The sequence below is a fragment of the Mytilus galloprovincialis genome, chromosome 5, assembly GCF_965363235.1.
Source record: "Mytilus galloprovincialis chromosome 5, xbMytGall1.hap1.1, whole genome shotgun sequence".
In the NCBI taxonomy this organism is placed as follows: Eukaryota; Metazoa; Mollusca; class Bivalvia; order Mytilida; family Mytilidae; genus Mytilus; species Mytilus galloprovincialis.
This window is the reverse complement of record NC_134842.1, coordinates 6,870,247-6,885,179: the sequence shown is the minus strand read 5'-3', so window position 1 is coordinate 6,885,179 and position 14,933 is coordinate 6,870,247. Positions and strand designations below refer to the sequence as shown.

Genomic DNA, 14,933 nt, shown 5'->3' with positions numbered 1-14,933 from the left:
AGCTTTATTTTACAGAATGGGAGATAAGATCTTCTCCAGGTACAGATGATGTCTTCCCCAGAATTATTTAGATTCCTATTAACTACAAACTTTATTTTACAGAATGGGAGATAGGATCTTCCCCAGGTACAGATGATGTCTTCCCCAGAATTATTTAGATTCCTATTAACTACAAGCTTTATTTTACAGAATGGGAGATAGGATCTTCCCCAGGTACAGATGATGTCTTCCCCAGAATTATTTAGATTCCTATTAACTACAAACTTTATTTTACAGAATGGGAGATAGGATCTTCCCCAGGTACAGATGATGTCTTCCCCCAGAATTATTTAGATTCCTATTAACTACAAACTTTATTTTACAGAATGGGAGATAGGATCTTCCCCAGGTACAGATGATGTCTTCCCCAGAATTATTTAGATTCCTATTAACTACAAGCTTTATTTTCTAGAATGGGAGATAGGATCTTCCCCAGGTACAGATGATGTCTTCCCCAGAATTATTTAGATTCCTATTAACTACAAGCTTTATTTTACAGAATGGGAGATAGGATCTTCCCCAGGTACAGATGATGTTTTCCCCAGAATTATTTAGATTTCTATTAACTACAAGCTTTATTTTACAGAATGGGAGATAGGATCTTCCCCAGGTACAGATGATGTCTTCCCCAGAATTATTTAGATTCCTATTAACTACAAGCTTTATTTTACAGAATGGGAGATAGGATCTTCCCCAGGTACAGATGATGTCTTCCCCAGAATTATTTAGATTCCTATTAACTACAAGCTTTATTTTACAGAATGGGAGATAGGATCTTCCCCAGGTACAGATGATGTCTTCCCCAGAATTATGGTTGGTATCACAGAATCTAAGAAAGCCTACATCAGAGATGGTAAACTTTGGATTGATGAGACGCCACTCAATGCTTCAGTTGGAGAATTTGCAAACACAACCTGGAATAATGAGACTATGAAGGCGGCTAAAATGAACACCTTCTTCAACCTGGAACCTGGTAAATGTGTCTATGTGACATTGTATGCTGTAGGGAGATCTCATCTGTCATCGACTGTTTACTCTAACCCATTATGTGTGAAACGTAAGTATTGAATATCATGTGTAAATGTACTTTTCTTGGCTTTTGGATCTGACCTGGTCAAGTGAGCTTTTCTCATCACTTTGGGTCCGGGGTCATCATGGTTTGGTAACTTTTACAAAAATCTACCCATCTGAAAAATCTAGGCCAAATTAAACAAAACTTGGCCACAATCATCATTGGTGTATCTAGTTTTGAAATGTGTCCACTCCCGTACGAAAATTTCAACAGGAGTTCAACTGGACTTCAGCTGGACTTGAGACGTATTCCAGTCAGACTTTGAAAAGTCCAGTCTGACATGAGCCGTACACGTACTTTTTCTTATACTTTGGTTATTTGCCAGCCGGTATTTTCTTAAAAGTCCAACCGCACTTTTTGTAATTCTGACAAGAAAATAAACACGACTGGACTTTTGAGGGAAATTATTCTTTCTGTAGAATGATCAGCAGGATTTTTGTCTTAGAAAATTTTACAGTCTTTTATGAGCAGGAATTAAGACTTAGAAAATTTTCATCAGCCAAATCTGCCCTTACAGAAATAAAAAGTTTGTCACTAGGATTCTGTTCTATGAAAGGAACAATTTCTTTCAAAATGGAAAAGAGTTATAAATGAAAATTTGCAAGTTATAATAATGATATCATATTTTTTTACAATATACTTTAAGATCAAACTATAAGATGTGATCTTTTCCCTTAATATTTTCAATTCCATTATAAAATATTTAAAATAAACTGTAAATGGAAAGTTGAAATTTAATATAGGTGATATAATTTTGATTGAATTATATACCAGTTAATATTATTTAACATTTTTACTTTTTCATGAAATAAAACCCCTAGCAAAATTACATCTATTAATTGGTTAAATTTGGGAGAGATCCGTTTGCGCCAAAAATGCGTCCTTTTGCGCCACAACTTTTTTTCTCTAATGCTACGTTTGCGCCACCTGTTTAAAAATCACATGGTATCATTTGCGCCAGAAATAAAATATACGATTGCGCCAATTTAAAGAAGAACATCCCTTAAACAAAGAAAACATTTTTCTATTACAGTTTCCTGATTTGGAAGGCAAAAGGCAATCTAAAAGTGGAATATAAATTAAATGTCCATTCCTGAATCCATGTATTGTATACAATTGCTGGAAATACTTCGGACAACACTTAAAAATGTTCCATCAGTGACTTAAAATTTTTGAAATTCTACTGAACATTTTGGTTGGGCAGGGTACAGTTATCTTCTCTCTCTGTACATAGATGGTCTTATGCACTTCAAGTCATTTTTCTGTAGATTGATCTTAGCTGGTCTTTCGGATATATTTTCTGTAGCTTTTCTTTTGCATGCTGTTCGTAGTATTTGACGCTCTAACTTTTGTGGGTCTGTCTCATGTATATGTGCAAGATTTCCACGCAGACAAAATGATAATAAATATATATTAATCTTTAATATGTACGATCAATATGTGTTCAGGTAAATTGGCGCAAATGAGTTCCGAAAACTGGCGCAATTGATACATTTGAAAGGAAAAAAATTGGCGCAAATGATACCCCTGAAAAACAGTAGTTGGCGCAAAAGGAGTGTTGCCATAAATTTATACATTTTCTAGTATATTTATATTTAATAAGATGAATGCATAAAATAAATAATTATCATCATTCTTTAATATCAGTTAGAAACTTGAGCGATAACAGTGATTTAATAACAGTAGTCTTGTAGAGAGTGCCATCTGTTTTCAATTAACCTCAGTCTGGACAGGTCACAGGAAGTAGCATCTACACAGAGGTTGATCATGAGGCCATTTGAAGGATAACACATTTCTAAATACATATATCTGCAATCACTATCACTTTTATTAAACATTTCATAATTAAACAAATTAATAATTGATTTTCTTTTTTTTTTTAATATATCACATATTCAAAATTAAGACATATGCAAGAAGTCATAAGAAGAAAAATTTTCACAGCTCCTCAATCAACCTCATGTATTGCAATACAACAAAATTTGAATTTGGAATAAACAGGAAGATGTGTCTTCTTTCTTAAACAAAATGAGAAATTTACATTGGATTAAAGCAAATGTTTGGAAGTAGTTCTTTTCACATTCTATTAGAGAAGATGGATCCTTCTGACTGGTATCAAAGATTGCTGTTTGCATGTTTTTTGGATTGCATATTCTGGTAAGTACAATCTGATAATTATGCTCTTTTTTCTTCAACGTATTGATGAAATGATTACAGCATTAAAAATAGCTTAATTTTTATTTTTGAAGAGTAAAAAGAATTAAAAAAACTACATTAAATACTTAAGTATGCAAAATATTTCAGTTTGAGTGATTTTCAAAGCTTTACTTTTATTTTATGCACTTTAGATTTATTTAGTCTTAATATATATAAATCATGATAATTATAACCACACATTTTTAGGAGTAATCATTTAGCTTCACAATTCCCCTTTTCTTGATTTTGAAAGTAAGACAGTAGAAAAAAGAAAAAGAAATAAGCAGTATATGCATAATGCCATCTGTTTTTTTTTTAATTTTCAGATTATAACAAGGGATGCATATCAAATCAGAAGAATCCACCATCTGAAGAAAAACTAAGCAGTAGTAATCGAGAGGGAGGGTTCTGCAGGGGTGGACCCCCCCCCACATTTTTTGTGGATCAACCCCTGCTGAGGTCATCTTTAAAGGTCAAACTGAACTTTTTAAAGTCCAGCTGAACTTTTATTAGTTCAGCTGGACTTCTTAAAGTTCAGCCGGACTTTGTAATGTCCAGCTGAACTTTATAGAGGCCATATTTTTTGCCAGAAATGCCGGTTGGATTTTTTCAGACGTACTTTTATGAAAGTTCAGCTGGACTTTTTGAACCGGACTCCTGCTTATTTAAATATTTCGAGCCGGTTTACGGCTAATTTCGCTGAAAGTCCAGCCGGGTTATCCATTTAAAGACATTCAAAGAAAAGTCCAAATGATTATTATAAGTACGGTTCTCAGTACGGCTGCTGTCCAGCTGGAGTACGTGTCATGTTTTTCGTACGGGCTGACTCCTCCTGCCAACCAAGATGGCTGACATGGCTAAAAATAGAACAATGGGTTAAAATGCAAGTTTTGTCTATTATTTTGAAAAACTTTGTAAAAAGAGAAAGTCTTTTCGAGGAAATTTTAGATTAACATTGGTTAATCTATAATTAAATCTGATTTCGTTGGCTGTTTTTAGGTGCTGGAGATTCTGATCTGGAATTGGGAACTCCTGACAAAAGAAAACGTAAAAGTAGCAAGCTTCATGGAGAAATAAAATTACAAGATACTACAACCAGGGTATCTGCTGATATTATTATCAAAGGTATGGTAGAAATATTGATTGAATTATATTAGTTTAACACCTTTTCAACATGGCAAAAAAAAGTGACTAACATACATTCTCCTTATAATTTGACTATAATTTGGCAGATTCTGTCATTTATTCTTAAACTATCACACTAATGAAGACCTTCAAAGTCTTACTTGTTAACACATATACCACCACTTCTCTTAACAAGAAGAAAGTAGGATGTGACTCTATTTAAATATAATTGTGTTGTAGTCAATTCTTTATGATGTTTGAAGTATTGAATTAAAAAATATATATTGTATATTGTTTTAGGTATAAATGTGACCATATTGGCAGGAATATTAAATCAGACAGATGTAACAGCTGATTATGGAACTGCAGCCTCAGCTAAATATACTAGATATCTTATAGACCCTCTTACTAGACAGAATGATACATCTAGATTTCTTAGAAATAGGTTAGTTATGTGTTTGTTTATTTCTAAAAACTATTGAAAAAGTAAAAGACCAAAATACCAAACTCTAAGGAAAATTCAAAACAGAAAATCCCTTATGGAATGCAGAGTTCAAACAAATAAAATGAAGGCAAACATTGCTTTGATATTCCTGACTTGGTACAAATAACTGGTATTTGCGAACATCAAATAACCAATTGATGGAGTCGTAGCTTAAAATCCAATATTGTTATCTCAAGTCTAATGAAACTAACAGAAAACAATGTCAAATATATTTAAAATCTGTCATACTTTGTCTGCACTTGCTTGAAAATTTTCATGACATCAACTGTGAATTGATGCCATGAGAATAGGTGACATTATACATTCAAAATAAATGTTAGAAGCGATTTTGCATTAGAATGTCGGTTAGTATTATCAGAATAAAAAACAGACTAACATAAAAGCTGGCTTTTTTTAATTCCAGACTGAAGCAGTATGCTGGATTGATGTTTTACTTATCACCATCAACTTCAGTCGAAAGCTTGACAGAAATCAGTATCAATGTAAAGTTTGACAGCAGTTTATTTGATACAAATACAGAGATTCCTGTCCTTGTTTATTGGGATAACTGTAAGTCACAATTATATCATGTATATATAATTAATGGTTTTGAGTTTTGATCTTAATGAAATACTTTCCACTAGACTTTAAGCAAACAACAATAAAGTAATCAAATGACTGACAACAACAACAAGTAACACTTGTGTACATTTTTTCAATATAGAAAATTTGTTCCTTGGTACATACCAGGGTTTCCGCTGGCGGTCGCCATTTTCGCAATTTGCGAAAAAATAATAATTGTGGCGATAAAAATTCGTCATTTGCGAAAGAATTTGGCGAAAGAAATATATATAACAATTCATTTTCCTCCATCTTGCTTACCGGTATTTACTTTTTTTCAAGTTTCTCGGACTTTAACCAATCAGACAATACTCGGAATTCACCTTGACCTCATTAAGATTTGGACAGAAAAACAATAATCAGCTGATTGGATTTTATACCTATCGACAACAAAGGACTAATTAATAAAGGTGTTGATTGAATTGTTTGACAAAATGATATGGTTAAATGGCCTCCGCTTAATGTCACATAAAGAATTTATTTACGACTTTGCAACATATGTGTTTGAAGCAAACTTTTGACGTCTCCTCTCCTTTTAAAGATAGTTTATAAAAGAAAGCTGTTGTGACCAAAAATGTTCAAAAGCATGAAAAATCTCCGATTTAAACTTTAATTATCCTTTGACTTCAATATAGGTAATTGATTAGGGAGACTACTTTTAAGTCGGTTGAGGGAAACACGTGTTTCAAGCATACGTCTCCAGTGGCGGATCCAGTCATTTAAAAAGGGGGGTCCCAACCCAGAGTAAAAGGGGGGGTTTCAACTATATGATCCCATTCAAAGCATTGATCGTCCAAAAAAGGGGGTTTGAACCCGGGAACCCCCCCCTTGGATCCGCCACTGGTCTCAACTTTTTCATTATTGATATTCAAGTCGTTATGAAGAAATCTATCCAAAAGGTTGGGGACAGCCCCTTGAATGAGAGTAACCCTTCCATGTAATTGACTACATATGAAATGAGGGATCAATTGTATGTGATAAAAAGCTTTTAAATAGAAAAACCACTTCTCAGTACAATGTAGACTCTAAAATAAGTTTGAGAGAATAATCATAAACACAATGGGGCAAAATTACCTTATTTAAGGTAAAGGAAGGGGGGGGGTCGAAAAAAGGTACATTTTAAACGAAAAATATATTTATGTTACCTGGTGAAAAAAAAATAAAGTGGCGAAAAATATATTGTTTTGGCGAAAGAGGTGGCGAAAACAATAATTGACCCAGGGGAAACCCTGGTACATACGTTTATGAAAGTTAGGATATCAAACCATTTTTAAGATCTTTTGATGTACTTAAAAGATGTTTCATATGATTTGGGAGAATACAATATTATTAGCATTTTTAAGACTTTATATTACATGTATGTATATTTGATAGATGATCAATTATGGAAGCACCCTACTGACACTTGTAATGATGTAGAAGATAAAACAGACTTCGTCAACAAAGTTTTCACTACACAGGTTAGAAGATGTGCTTTTTTATTTTGTCTATCTTGAAAACTAATTTCCTCACACATTATATTTCACATACCAATGCATTGGCCTAAAAAAAAAATTATATATTTAATAGACCATTGGTTTTCCTGTTTGAATGGTTTTACACTGGTCATATTTTAGGGCTCTGTGTTGAAGACCTATAATGGTTTACTTTTACAAAGTATGACTAGGATGGAGAGTTGTCTCATTGGCACTCATGCCACATCTTCTTATATCTATATATGCTTTATATATGAAATCCATCAGTTATCTCAAAATCCTTAGTGCAATGAATTGAAAGAATAGCCTTCTCATTACAACCTGTTTTTTTTTTCTTTTTGTTAATATAGGCATGTAAAGAAGTATTCTCAAAGACAACAACTGAACCTTCAATGAGAAAGAAAAGATCTTCCCACACCAGTATACCATTACCCAGAATGTGGTCATTAATGGTGATGTCGAGGAAAGCACCCAACACACCACCTCGTATCACTACATCAGAACTATTTGTGAGTGAAGACATGGATGACCTCCAGGACAACAATGGACAGAGGGTTATACAGTATGCAGACAGTGAATCAGATGATGTAGAATTCACGATTCTTCAGCAACCAATCCATGGACAAGCCAATATCACAACAGATGGGACAATTTATTATCTTCCAGATAGTAATTATAATGGAGTTGACTTTATCATTGTTAAAGTAGTAGAAACAGGACTATTGCCCCCATTCCATCCACTGTCTGCTACCAGAAATATAACAATTAACATTGCTCCTATAAATGATGCTCCAGTGCTTTTGCCGTTTGAATCAGCTTTAAAATTTGAAGAAATAGAAATTCCTGGCAAAGGTTTGAAATCAGTTCAAATTTTATTGGATGGAAATGTTACAAAGAAGTATGAATTGGGACATGTGACTTTCTTAGATGTTGACTTTGTTGACCCTTCAATTAATGAAATAAACTACACAATGAGAATAAACAATACTTTGCTCAGTAACTTTACCTTTGAACCTGTTCAGTTTCATGGCATACTTAAAAAGAAATTAAAACTGAGTCTTTCAGTTGACAAAACATTTTATGGGAGAACAGTTTTTACAGCCAGAGGATATGATCAAGCCAGATTCACAACCAAAAACCTAGAGGTCAAGGTTTACATCTTAATTGCACCCTGTGTCCATGGCAACTGCCTGAACAGAACCACGACTGAATGTAATGACGTTGAAAGAGCTTCCAGTTTTGAGAAATATTCCTGTAAATGTGACCGTGGTTATACTGATGAGTGGTGTCAGACAGATATAAATGAGTGTAATCCTAATCCCTGTTCTGTGTTCTATGATTGTGAGGATTTGATTGGGTACCAGAAATGTAACTTGAATGTTGTCAAGACAATCTTGTTGACCTTTGCAGTTTTACTGACTCTGGTGATGTGTTTCATGTTAATCAGACGGTACTACAAGAAGAAACGACCCAACAAAATAGATCCTGGATCTAATACATGGTATGTTTTAGTCTGTAGGTAAGAGGTATTGAGTTTAGGTCTGGAGGTTCCAAGGGACAGGTAAATGAGGTGCCATCACTGTGGCATCACATGAGTTAGAACTGTTATAATAATTGTAATTTTCATGAGACAAAAATAATGTGGCTGTGAGAGGAAATTTCTAATCATCCCTAAAATTATAATCATGAACCACCACACAGCCATCTCTTTTTTAGCTCACCTGGCCTGAAGGGCCAAGTGAGCTTTTCTCATCACTTGGCGTCCGTCGTATGTCGTCGTCGTCGTCATCGTTAACTTTTTACATTTTGAACTTCTTCTAGAGAACCACTGAATGGAATGAAACCAAACATGGCATGAATGTTCCTTATGAGGTGCTGACCAAGTGTTTTACTTTGTAGCCAAATTTTATCCGTTTTTATATGATTTCAAAAACCCAAGTAGAGTCAGGTGAGCGATACAGGCTCTTGAGAGCCTCTAGTTTCTATACCAGAGTATTTTTAATTTCTAAGGGATACATCACTTCGCAGTTTATTCATGATTCTAATTTATTTTCAGGAGTTTTGGTAGTGAGGTCCTTGGTCAAAAGAAAGGGAGATTTATAAGACCATCATCTGCAAGTTCAACTGAAGACCTGGTCCCCTCACAAACTGTCAAAGATATTAATGGTGGCTTTGGAAAAGATCTTATTCCTCCATGTACCGCTCGAGAGATTAATGTTTGCATTGGTAGAGATCATATCCCACAAAGTGCTGCTCGAGAAATTAATGTTGGCATTGGTGAATCAATTCATGAGAAAGCAGACGGCCAGACAAATAACAGCCCTGAAACTGCAGACAGAATTATGTTGATGTCTGAGAAAACCATGGACAGATTTACTAAAACACTGGAACCTGTCTCTGCCTTGACTTCAAAAATTGGTGAAAAGGCTCCACACCACAAACCGTTAATGATGAAGAATGGTGAAAATGATAGGGACACACAACCAAACTATGGATTCTCAAGATATCTTGTTGACAGCAGTCATGAGAAAAATGGGCAAATGGAGATGCTTCCGCCTCTTAAAGTTCCTTCAAATATGCCAACCAAAGGTGACCAAGTTACAGAAACTAGTTTCAGGAAGGGAGACAACAAACCGTCAGATGGTATCTAATCACTGAAAACTGACATAAAGCTTAAAGATTTTTCAAATAGGAAAGATACAGAAACTTGTAATGTTTGTCTGACTTATTATTTTCATAGAGAAATAAAGTAGATTTAGATGCATTACATAGATATCATTTATTGAGACATTAATTCATTTATTCCTGACTTAAATAGGCTTTTTTATGCAGAAAATGGTGTGTTAAACCTGGTTTTAGAGCTAGCTAAACCTCTCACTTGTATAACAGTTGCATAAAGTTCCATTATATTGACAATGATGTGTAAACAAAAATAAACTTTGTGTGATAATCTTAATCGCTATAAAAAAAAACCAAATATGTCAACAAAGAAAAACAAAAAGGCTTGCAGACAAAACACATTAACAAAAGCAAAAGACCAGAATTTTTTTTTTACCATAGCACAATAACACAATGACAGGGCCAGGTCAAATGGATATTACCAAAAATAGACTAAACAGTTAAAGTAATTATTTACCAAGAAAATTAAATAATGCTATATCACGTTATTCAGATAATAAACAATGTATGTACCTAGAATCTATACTGAATGACCATTGTGTATTATATGTGAACTTGATACGGAATATTTATCAACAAGGTCTTGGTATCTTCTGATAAAATCTTTTGTGAAAATACCCCTGGTTCATTATCTTTCTGCTCAGACTCTTGGTGACGTTTTACAAAGTCTTATTAGAAGCTGTCTAACGAACAAAGAATGAGTTGGGGAAATGTATGCAGGTGAAGTTGGTATATTGTGCTTAGGTGGGGCAAATTGATAATTTCAAAATTTACATAGTCTTGATCGTCATAGATTTTGGTACTGAGATGTCCGCTTTTTTCAAATATGAGGTATAAGTATAAAAATGAGACAGAAGAAGCCGTGTCTGGTTTTTTTAATTTCAAGTTCTGGAGGATATATTAATGGAACCCAATCAGAAGAGTTTGGATTGTTTATGGAAAGAATATCACCAATACATCAAAATGTAAATTAAAGGATCTGGCTTAATTTATCTTCTTTTTGACAAATGTCTGAAGGAACTCCGATTTGGACAAGGAGTGGCACAGTTTATTCCCATTGGAATGCCGACAATTTGTTAAAAATGTCTCCTTACAAAATCAACAAAATATATTGTCAATGAGAAACTTCAGCATACTGATCATTTAATTGTTCTTCTGTGAAGAATATTTTACTTTTTTGGTCACTGTTCACAAAATATAACCACAAAGTTTACCTTGAATAAACTAGGTTTTTTTCGGTCCTATTTGGTCATAAAACTATTTATGTTTCTGATATAGGTACATTTTGAAAAGTGTTCTCAACGCATATTAGTACTTGAAGACTGTTAGTTCCCGAGAGTATCATAAGCTCAGTTGTCGGGGATTTGGACATGTTAAAACTGACAAGATTTTGAGCAAACCCGTTTTTTCCAAAATTAAAAAAAAAGCCAACACGTAAATTTCATGCGTACGAAGTGCTTTTCTGGATTTACCTTCAACAGGAACGCTTTAAGCCGAATATTTGAAAGTCTTAAGAGTTCATTTCTTTCTAACCAAAATTTTGTAAACGTTATGTGGCGTTTGCTAAACACTTCAAAAGATGAATCAAATGCATCGTTTAATCTGTGTTTACTGACCCTCTTTTCAACTCAATAATGCATGTACATGTTGTTGGTGAACAGATCTATCCCCATAAGTGAAATAAAATTCGAACCATTCTAAAATATTACAAAAAAGGTTAAATATAGTAGGGGATACCTGATGAGGATAGGCCTAAGTCTACATGACCATAACCGAAACACCTCTTTTTAGCTCACCTGGCCCGAAGGGCCAAGTGAGCTTTTCCCATCACTTGGCGTCCGTCGTCCGTCGTCGTCGTCGTCGTCGTCGTCCGTCGTCGTTAACTTTTACAAAAATCTTCTCCTCTGAAACTACTGGGCCAAATCAAACCAAACTTGGCCACAATCATCATTGAGGTATCTAGTTTAAAAAATGTGTGGCGTGACCCGGCCAACCAACCAAGATGGCCGCCATGGCTAAAAATAGAACATAGGGGTAAAATGCAGTTTTTGGCTTATAACTCAAAAACCAAAGCATTTAGAGCAAATCTGACAGGGGTAAAAGTGTTAATCAGGTCAAGATCTATCTGTCCTGAAATTTTCAGATGAATCCGACAACCCGTTGTTGGGTTGCTGCCCCTGAATTGGTATTTTTAAGGAAATTTTGCTGTTTTTGGTTATTATCTTGAATATTATTATAGATAAAGATAAACTGTATACAGCAATAATGTTCAGCAAAGTAAGATTTACAAATATGTCAACACGAATGAAATGGTCAGTTGACCCCTTTAGGAGTTATTGCCCTTTATAGTCAAATTTTAACCATTTTTTCGTAAATCTTAGTAATCTTTTACAAAAATCTTCTCCTCTGAAACTATTGGGCCAAATTAAACCAAACTTGGCCACAATCATCATTGGGGTATCTAGTTTAAAAAATGTGTGGCGTGACCAGCCCAACCAACCAAGGTGGCCGCCATGGCTAAAAATAGAACATAGGGGTAAAATGCAGTTTTTGGCTTATAACTCAAAAACCAAAGCATTTAGAGCAAATCTGACATGGGGTAAAATTGTTTATCAGGTCAAGATCTTTCTGCCTTCAAATTTTCAGATGAATCCGACAACCCGTTGTAGGGTTGCTGCCCCTGAATTGGTAATTTAAGGGAATTTTTGCTGTTTTTGGTTATTATCTTGAATATTATTATAGATAGAGATAAACTGTAAACAGCAATAATGTTCAGCAAAGTTAGATTTACAAATAAGTCAACATGACCAAACTGGTCAGTTGACCCCTATAGGAGTTATTGACCTTTATAGTCAATTTTTAACCATTTTTCGTAAATCTTAGAAATCTTTTACAAAAATCTTCTCCTCTGAAACTACTGGGCCAAATTAAACCAAACTTGGCCACAATCATCTTTGGGGTATTTAATTGAAAAAAATGTGTCCGGTGACCCGGCCATCCAACCAAAATGGCTGCCACGGCTAAAAATAGAACATAGGGGTAAAATGCAGTTTTTGGCTTATAACTCAAAAGCCGAAGCATTTAGAGAAAATCTGACGTGTTAAATTGTCTATCAGGTCAAGATCTATTTGCCCTGATATTTTCACATGGATCAGATAACCTGTTGTTAGGTTACTGCCCTGAGTTGGTAATTTTAAGGAAATTTTGCCGTTTTTTGTTATTATCTTGAATATTATTATAGATAGAGATAAACTGTAAATAGCAATAATGTTCAGCAAAACAAGATCTACAAATAAGTTTTCATGACCAAAATAGTCAATTGACCCCTTAAGGAGTTATTGCCCTTTATAGTTAATTTTTAGCATTTTTCATAAATTTTTGTAAATTTTTAGAAAATATTTTCCACTGTAATTACTGGGCCAAGTTCATTATAGATTGAGATAATTGTACCAACAAGAATGTTCAGTAAAGTAAGATCTACAAACACATCACCATCACCAAAACACAATTATGTCATGAATTTATCTGTGTCCCTTGTTTAATATGCACATAGACCAAGGTGAGCGACACAGGCTCTTGAGAGCCTCTAGTTAGTATTAAAAACACATACCAGATATGAATTTCTATTCTTAAAATACAAACATAAGTATAATACTACAAGCATGTAAGTATGAACTATTAAAAATGTATTCCACAAGAAAAATATGAATCATTCAGAGTTATACCAGCTCAAAATTACTATAAGTATATACACATAAAAATTGGACGAATTACGAAGGATTATAATAAGATATACTGGATTGGTCCTGGACCCGATTGATTTTAAAGTATCAAAGGTTGGAGTTCTATAAATAAATGTAGCGTTTGTACTACCAATAGCTAGGGGTGATCTCAGATGCTCTGGGAGGACATCTCCTGCTCCTTATGTGACACCTGTCGTGTTGTTTGTGATAGTACAAATCCGGAAATAAGTCTAAATCGGTAGGTCTTATTTTTAGTCAAAATGGTGGGGTGTAGTTATGACATTTGGAACCTATCCGCTATGATCTGAAAGGATATTCCATAACGGTCTTCCAAATCATGATGGCGTCAATAACATTTAACCTGTTGGGGTTCGTGTTGTTTATTCTTTAGTTTTCTATGTTGTGTCATGTTTACTATAGTTTTTCTGTTTGTCTTTTTCATTTTTAGCCATGGCGTTGTCAGTTTGTTTTAGATTTATGAGTTTGACTGTCCCTTTGGTATCTTTCGTCCCTCTTTTACGACGGGATAATTTCAACTTTACCACTTGAAACTCACGATTTAAAAGCTTCCGTGAGCACCAAATCTAAATCAAGGAAACCAGGAAATACAGGCCCTGGAATATCGTATCAACTCGAATATATATATATAAAAAAAAAAATGACACCTTGTGTTTGTGGCATGACATCTTGGTCACAAGTTTATCGTTTTCTGTTTAGTATTGAATTTATATTAAGATCCATTTTGTTACATCTCGTGCTCAATTTTATTTGGCAATCGCCAATGGCAGTCAGCAGGGTTTAAGAACATCAGTTGTTCGACCTGTTAGTCAAATGCGTTTTGTTTAAATATACTTTTTCACTTTTTTGGTCTTTTGGAAAATGTTGTTTGTGCTGTTTTTATACCCTTCTACAACGAAATTTGTTTTACATGCACACGTATAAAAATTGCGGTTTTTATCCAACGCAATCATAGGTTTGAACGTAGTTTTCAATTTAGACTCGTTTATATTATTTCGTTTGGGCTAGTATCATATTTTCCCTCCGGTTTATATGATCCGTTCATCCTATATTGACTCTTAAAATTCAAGAGTCGATAAAAATTGCGGATTTTATCCAACGCAATCATAGTTTTGAACGTAGTTTTCAATTTAGACTCGTATGCAAGCGCTGCTGAAATGTTGATACACTCATACACTCATAGCTAAATAAGCTATTTGTGTCGAAATAAGACATAATGACGAAAAACTCAGGTTACAACTCTATCAGTCAAATCTGACCTTAGGTGAATTCGGCTGTTCCCCGGTCCACATAAAGCCCCAATCGTCTGTATATGTTTTTAAACCAGCCGCCTTCAAGTGTTCTTGCTTTTTCGTTTCTGATAAAGATTGATTCATAGAATATTTCATTATTTACGAACACAGTGTTATTTTCATTTTCTATCATTGGCTCGATGAAACTGATTGTTAACTGTTAGTCCCCGAGACAAAAAGTAAAATCAC

The 14,933-nt window shown here is 34.3% G+C and overlaps 1 protein-coding gene across 1 annotated transcript in view; it reads left to right on the top strand.

Annotated features, from left to right (window-relative positions):
* Positions 1-9,779, top strand: part of LOC143075039 (uncharacterized) — a 70,169-nt gene extending 60,390 nt beyond the window's left edge. The window contains exons 42-48 of the mRNA XM_076250276.1: positions 800-1,096; positions 4,307-4,432; positions 4,733-4,877; positions 5,341-5,486; positions 6,912-6,997; positions 7,363-8,513; positions 9,069-9,779. Coding sequence (XP_076106391.1) covers positions 800-1,096; positions 4,307-4,432; positions 4,733-4,877; positions 5,341-5,486; positions 6,912-6,997; positions 7,363-8,513; positions 9,069-9,663 — 2,546 coding nt within the window. The 3' untranslated portion in view covers positions 9,664-9,779. The remainder of the gene's footprint in view (positions 1-799; positions 1,097-4,306; positions 4,433-4,732; positions 4,878-5,340; positions 5,487-6,911; positions 6,998-7,362; positions 8,514-9,068) is intronic.
* The last annotated feature ends 5,154 nt before the right edge of the window (positions 9,780-14,933 follow it).